This window comes from Mustela lutreola, chromosome 15 (assembly GCF_030435805.1).
Source record: "Mustela lutreola isolate mMusLut2 chromosome 15, mMusLut2.pri, whole genome shotgun sequence".
NCBI lineage: Eukaryota > Metazoa > Chordata > Mammalia > Carnivora > Mustelidae > Mustela > Mustela lutreola.
The window spans coordinates 13887370-13894826 of record NC_081304.1 but is presented as its reverse complement, the minus strand read 5'-3'; the positions used below and the strand labels follow the sequence as shown (position 1 = coordinate 13894826).

Below are 7457 nucleotides of genomic sequence, written 5' to 3'. Positions count from 1 at the left end.
GGCACTGCGGATGTTTAGTAGCATCTCTGACCTCTACCTACTAGGTGGCAGCACTACTTCCCACCTCTCAGTATGACAAAAAAATGTCTCCATGCACTGCTAAGTATCCTGTGGGGGGTATGGTTATGGGCAAATTATCCCCATCGAGAGCCACAACTTTAGGGTGACAGGGCTGTGGACCTAAGCAACCTTTAAAAAAAAACAACAAAAACCTCATCAGCTAACCAGCTTTTACCGTATTCTTTTCTTATTCTGAGTTCATACTTTTTAATTTCTTTTTTGTTTGTTTGTTTGTTTTAAAGATTTTATTTACTTATTTGTCAGAGAGAGAGAGAGAGAGCACACATGCAGGCAGAGGCGGAGAGAGAAGCAGGATCCCTGCCGAGCAAGGAGCCTGATGCGGGATTCCATCCCAGGACCCTGGGATCATGACCTGAGCCAAAGGCGGCATCAACTGACTGAGCCACCCAGGCAGCCCGCATCCCTTTTTATTTATTATTATTTTACTAGGGGCTTCACCATGTTGAGTAAATCCTCTTCCACCTTAGGTTTTACAGCTAATGGTTTAACAGAAGATGATACAAATGGCAAAGTATTACAGATTTTGTAAAATCTCTTTGTCCTTGGTCTAGAGGCTGCCTACCTACCTGGTTTCCTTCCTTCCTTGCCTACATTTTTTGATTCCTGAGCTTGTCCCTTACCTTTAGTCTATGTAAAGGGATGCTTAAACACAGCTCTTGATCTACCTTGCTGCAGGACAAGGACAGAGACAACACCCTATGGACTGTCCTGAGAGGAAAATAATGAAGCTGAGCGCCGCCTCTTACACTTTGGTATGCAGAGCCCACTAGGTAAGAGAGATGGCCAGGTCCCAAACTAGCCAAGATCTACCCAGTCTGACTATCTAGGGAGGGTCAAGCGTGCGAGCTGGTGGATGGCGGGTGGGACCCGTGAGTCTCAGGGCTTCGAGAGGTAGCAGTTATCACCAGATGGAGAACGGGCTTCTGTTGGAAGGAAGGAAGTCATGGGCTTGAAAAGCAGGGACTGAAGTTCAGACACGGGAGGTTCAAAGGAAAGGTCTAGTGTTGCCCACAGAAAAATATCCACAGGAATAAACCATTTTATGACTTCAAAGTTACAGCAAACATAAATTAAGAAAGTACTTAAACCCCTGTTCCCGGACTTCCCTTTACTCTACCCTCCTCAACAGTCATCTTTATCCTTTCGCAAACTCAATATGGGCAAGGGCTTGGGCTTACTACTACCTCTGTATGGGCCCCACGGCATTTCTTTAAATTAATAAATAAATTGTATTAAGTAAACTCTAGGCCCAATGTGGGGCTCAAATTCGTGACCCTGAGATCAAGGGTCGCAAGCTCCACTGACCGAGCCAGCGGGCGCTCCTGCCCCACAGCACCTCACATTCCACACGCATCTGATAAGTGTTTTATTTTAAAAAATTACTTTTAAATTTTAAGCAAATCACAAACTCAACAATTTCTCATAATGAGTTCGTCTTCTTGTCCTTGGCGGTATATCATAATGCTAGAGTTTTGATTTTTTTTTTTTTCCTTCAAGATTCTTGATTTCAAGGTTCAAATTTACCATAAACAGCACTACATCCCTAGACAAAACAGCACAGAATTTGAGGAACTGGATTACTTTCGAACACTAAGACACATGCTCACCTGCTAGCCTTGAACCCTTTCAATTTCTGTACAAAGAAGGACTCCAGAACTTCCGCACACTGGTAAAAAGGCGAGTCACTCGGATTGTAGTAACGACAGTTATCAAAAATTTTGGTCATATCTGCCACAAATTCCGTCAGCTTTTCATAATATCGTCTTTGTACTCTTTCTTCCATGGTGGCAAGGTCTTAAAAACACAAAACGTAAAAACATTTTCAAAGCTTTAAGGTCGATCCAACGTAAATCTTGCCCACGGTTCTGACTCACAAGAATACAGATTTCCTGCACAAACAGTCCAGGAAACGAAGCTGATTCACCAATGGAAACTACTTAATAATTCATGAAAAAAACAGGAGCACTTCTCCAATTTTGTTTTTGATTGGGGATTCTAAAATATAAATCTTGGCTACTGTTAAGAAGGTACTTTTATATTCAGTTAACTACAGAAAATAGCCCTTTATTCAGCTGGGTTGAAATAAAAGAAGCTACACCGACACCATCAACACACATCTAAGTACATTTTTACATGCGAGCAATTACGTATATACACTACATGTACAAAGAGAAAGAGGGAATCCAAAATTACAAACAAAAAATCTTTGTAGTTTTGTGGTATCTGTGTATCTGTATTCGATTTTTTTTTTTTTTAAAAAGATTTTATTTATTTATTTGACAGAGAGAGATCACACGTAGGCAGAGAGAGAGAGAGGAGGAAGCAGGCTCCCTGCTGAGCAGAAGGCCCGATGCGGGACTCGATCCCAGGACCCTGAGATCATGACCTGAGCCGAAGGCAGCGGCCCAACCCACTGAGCCACCCAGGCGCCCCTGTATTCGATTTTAATAACATAATTTTTTCATTATTTTTATTGTTACTGTATATTGGTAACAAGTGATACTGACTAAACACGGTGGCAAGGACGTAAAATGTCTTCTTAAAATAAAAGGAAAAATATTAGCTGATATGAATAAAAATAGTACGTTAATAGTACAGGTAGTATGCCGAAATTACTAAAATAATTCAGGCAGCACACAGGTTAAGTGCTTTTGAATATACTGCACTAAATCTACCTGTAAGAACATTACATCCTAGGAGAAAGTTGTGGTTGAAGGAAAATTCCATATACGATTTTTTTCTTTTGAAGATTTACTCATTTGAAAGAGAGATAGTGAGAGAGAGCACGAGAGGGGAGAAGGTCAGAGGGAGAAGCAGACTCCCGTAGAGCTGGGAGCCCGATGCGGAACTTGATCCCAGAACTCCAGGATCATGACCTGAGCTGAAGGCAGTTGCTTAACCCACTGAGCCACCCAGGTGCCCTCTCTATATAATTTTACATAAAAAGCTGGTGATCTCAAGTCAATCCAGGACTGACAAACTCACAGGTAACAGTTCTAAATAAATCTCAATAATTAGGGGCACCTGGGTGGCTCAGTGGGTTAAGCCGCTGCCTTTGGCTCAGGTCATGATCTCAGGGTCTTGGGATCGAGTCCCGCATCGGACTCTCTGCTCAGCAGGGAGCCTGCTTCCTCCTCTCTCTCTCTGTCTGCCTCTCTGCCTACTTGTGATCTCTGTCAAATAAATAAATAAAATCTTTAAAAAAATCTCAATAATTATTTTGGAATTTGAGAAAATGACTTTTTTAAAGATTTTTTTGAGAGCGAGAGAAAGAGAGAAGGAGAGAGAGAGTGGGTGTCTGCCAGTTGGGGGAGAGGCAGGAGAGAGAATCTTCAAGCAGATTTGGTGCTGAGCACGCAGCCCGACACAGGGCTCAATCTCACAGCCCTGAGATCTGGACCTGAGCCGAAACCAAGAGTCAGCTGCCCAAACGACTGAGCCAAGCAGGTGTCCTGAGAAAATGATTTTCAAGTCTTAAGTATATCTAAGAAACACTGAACAACAAAAGCAGCAGGAGAGAAGTTAATCTATCAGACATGAAACATATAAAGCTGCGATAATGGACAGTGTGGCACGTGCAGGACGACACCAACAGTAATGGAGCCGTACTCAAACCGGGCACAAACCTAACTGCATTCAGTATAAAAACTGTATGTATATTGATGATGTCATTTCAAATAAGCAGCAGAAGAAAAAAAAAATTCCTTAATAAAGTGGGTTGAGGCAACCTTCTACATATCTGAAGAAAAAATTCTACCTCACACTAATGCCAAAATAATTCTAGGTGGATCAAAATTTAAGGACAACAGTGAAAATGGTTAAAAGGCACTAAAAGGGGCACTTGGGTGACTCAATGGGTTAAAGCCTCTGCCTTCAGTTCAGGTCATGATCCCAGGGTCCTGGGATTGAGCCCCATATTGGGCTCTCTGCTCAGCGGGGAGCCTGCTTCCCTCCTTTCTCTGCCTACTTGTGATTTTGCTCTCTGTCAAATAAATAAATAAAATCTTTTAAAAAAGTAAAAAATAAAAGGTACTAAAAGACACAACATTGTGAATGTGATTAATCATTGAACTGTGCATATTAAACAGTTGTTTATATATATATATATATAATTTTTTTTTTTTTTACAATTTATTTATTTGAGAGAGGGAAAGAGAGAAAGTGCAAGCAGGAGGAGGGGCAGGGGGAGATGGAGGAGGAGGAACCAGATGCCGGCTGAACATGGAGCCTGACATGGGGCTCGATCTCACAACACTGAGATTATGACCCAGTATCAAGAGTTAGATGCTTAACCAACTGAGCCACCAAGGCTACCCCGGTTTTATATATATATATGTGTGTGTGTGTGTGTGTGTGTGTATCCCTGTTATATATATATCTTTTTTTTTGGTCTTTTTTTGTATTTTTTTTTTTACCTGTTATATATATCTTAACACACCCACACACCCATCTTTGATAGTTCCAGTTTATGTAGATAAGGGAAAAAACATCTGCAAACATGCTCCTAGCCTGATGAAATTTTAAGCAAGGCTTGGGCACACCTGCTGTGTGCAGTAGGTCCAGCAAGCTGTACAGGAAAGAGTAAACACTTAATATAGCACTTAAGTTCTGCGTGCTTCCTGCCTGGCTAATTTTAATAATGTATGTGAATAGTGCTTGGACATTTTGTGATTCCAACTTAATGAGACAGCCATTAAAAAGAAATTACTAGAGGGACACCTGAGTGGCAGTCTGTTAAGTGTATGAATCTTGGTTTTGGCCCAGGTCATGATCTCAGGGCTGTGGTGCAGAGCCGCCCATCAGGCTTTGGGCTCGATGCAGAGTCGGCTTGAGATGCTCTCTCCCTTTCCCTTCCCTCCCGCTTGTGCACTTGCTCTCTCTCAAAAAACAAAACAAAACAAAACAAAAAAACCAGAAAGAACGATCTAGGAGAACATATAACTGAGTATTTATAAATCTGGGGAAGAGCAGAGGACTAAAGTATGACTCCAGAAGCAGAATTTATAATGGTGAATAGATTTAAATCCAAGAGTGTTAAAAATGATCATCTGCTGGGGTGCCTGGGTGGCTCAGCAGGTTAATGTCCGACTCTTGATTTCAGCTCACTTCATGATTTCAGGGTTATGGAACTGAGCCCAGTGTTGAGTTCTGCGCTCAGCAGAGTCTGCTTGTCCCTATCCCACTGCCCCTCCCTGGGCTAACACATTCACTCTCTCTCTCTCAAAAAAAAAAAAAAAAAAAATCAGTATAGGACTTCATTTTCATTTTGAAGTAGGCTTCACACTGATCTCATGACCCTGAGACCAAGTCTTGAGCTGAAATCAAGAATCCAATGCCCAACTGACTGAGCCACCTAAGTCAGTCCTTGTGATATAAAAGAGCCCGTTAAGGAACAGTGACAGTATGATTATCTAGAGAAAAAAACCACAAAATACATAAATAGGAAACTCACATAAAATTCAGACAATAAGTACACATCACTAGTTACTGAAGTCATGCAAAGCCAAAGAACCACTTTCTTTATCCAAGTTAGCAGAAATTAAAAATAACACATCGGCCTATCTTCAACAATTACCTCCAAGTAAGAGTATGAGTGGTAAGACATTTTATATTTTACTGCACCTCTATAACACCTGTATACTAAACACATCGTTTTGAAATAAATATTTTCAAATAAAATGTTTCCTCTCAAAAGTGTAATACTCAGTGTTTTCAAGAGTAGAGAGGGAAGAATACGTATACATGCTGTTACTGGAAACTGGTTCAATTTGCAGAAGTGATATTTGAAAATATTTATCAAAAGCCTAAAAAGTATATACATATTCCTTTGACTCAGAAATTCTAACTCTTAGAAAATCTACTTCTAGGAATTTCTTCTCAGAAAACAAGTGCAGGCAAATGCATAAACAAAGATGTTTGCAGAAGTGTTGTGTATAGCAGCAAAAACTGCACACAAGTGAAAAACCCATTAATTGGGGGTGATTAAATAAATGGGATACGAATAACAATGATGTAGGTCTAGACCACATATTTTCACGCGGTATGAAAAAATGTACTGAGAAGTTTATAAAGTATGTTATAAAACATGGTCTATTCATATAACCCTACTTCTGTTCAAGAAAATACATAAAAGCTGCTAATCTTGTTGGCTCCCTCATTCCCTGAAAAGAAACTACAATCTTCAACTTAGCCTCTATCTTTGTACGTATCTTCTCTGCATTTCTAAATACAATTATGTGGCCTAGAAAATACAGAATTGTTTGCTGCTTGAAATCCAGGTATTTTTCTGTGACTTTGATTCTCCTTTCACTACTGTGTCTTGGAGATCTGTATTATCTTTGTGTACACACCTACTACATAACAGGCTGTTTACATTTTGGTGGTATTAAAAAAAAAGGAGGAGGGGAAAAAAAGGACAGAAAATAATCCAGCTCTTTAAGAAAAGAATTATGGGGGGACACCTGGGTGGCTCAGTTGGTTAAGCAGCTGCCTTCGGCTCAGGTCATGATCCCAGCGTCCTGGGATCGAGTCCCACATCGGGCTCCTTGCTCCACAGGGAGCCTGCTTCTCCCTCTGACTCTGCCTTCCACTGTGTCTGCCTATGCTCGCTCTCGCTCGCTCTCTCTCTGACAAATAAATAAATAAAATCTTAAAAAAAAAAAAAAAAAAAAAAAAAAAAAAAAAAGAAAAGAATTATGGGGGCGCCTGGGTGGCTCAGTGGGTTAAGCCGCTGCCTTCGGCTCAGGTCATGATCCCAGTGTCCTGGGATCGAGTCCCACATCGGGCTCCTTGCTCAGCAGGGAGCCTGCTTCTCTCTCTGCCTCTCCGCCTGCTTGTGCACTCTCTCTCTCTGACAAATACATAAATAAAATCTTAAAAAAAAAAAAAAAAAAGAATTATGGCTAAATAAGTAAAGGTAGATTCCATTCACAGATTACTGAAAGCCCTTAAAGTCATGTTATTGAAGGTTAACAACACAGGAAAATGTTTGTTAAACAGATGATGACACAAATATATTTTTAAGTTTATTTATTTAAATAATCTCTATACATGGGCTCGAACTCACAACGCTGAGATCAAGAGTCCCATGCCTCCCTTACTGAACCATTGAGGTGCCCCTCAAACAAATCATATGGTCTCAATTTTAATACACACACATACACACACACACAGAGCACACCAAAATGGGATTCAGTGAGGAAAAGATAAAGGTACAATCTATCTTTTCTTACTTCTTTTCTTTATTTCCTAGATTTTCTATGATGTTTAGAAGCAGAATTATCTGTCTAAATAAATATCCCCAGATACTCTCTCCAAAGAGATTATACAAATCTAAAATATGTACACAGATTAGCTTCTTCTACCTTTGACATCAG

General features: G+C 40.4%; 1 protein-coding gene across 12 annotated transcripts in view; it reads right to left on the bottom strand.

Moving 5' to 3' along the window:
- BPTF (bromodomain PHD finger transcription factor) overlaps window positions 1–7457 on the bottom strand; it is a 160039-nt gene that overhangs the window by 4782 nt on the left and 147800 nt on the right. For all 12 annotated transcript variants that reach the window (XM_059148941.1, XM_059148940.1, XM_059148944.1 and 9 more), the window contains one exon: window positions 1689–1875. In XM_059148941.1, the coding sequence (XP_059004924.1) occupies window positions 1689–1875 (187 nt within the window). The remainder of the gene's footprint in view (window positions 1–1688; window positions 1876–7457) is intronic.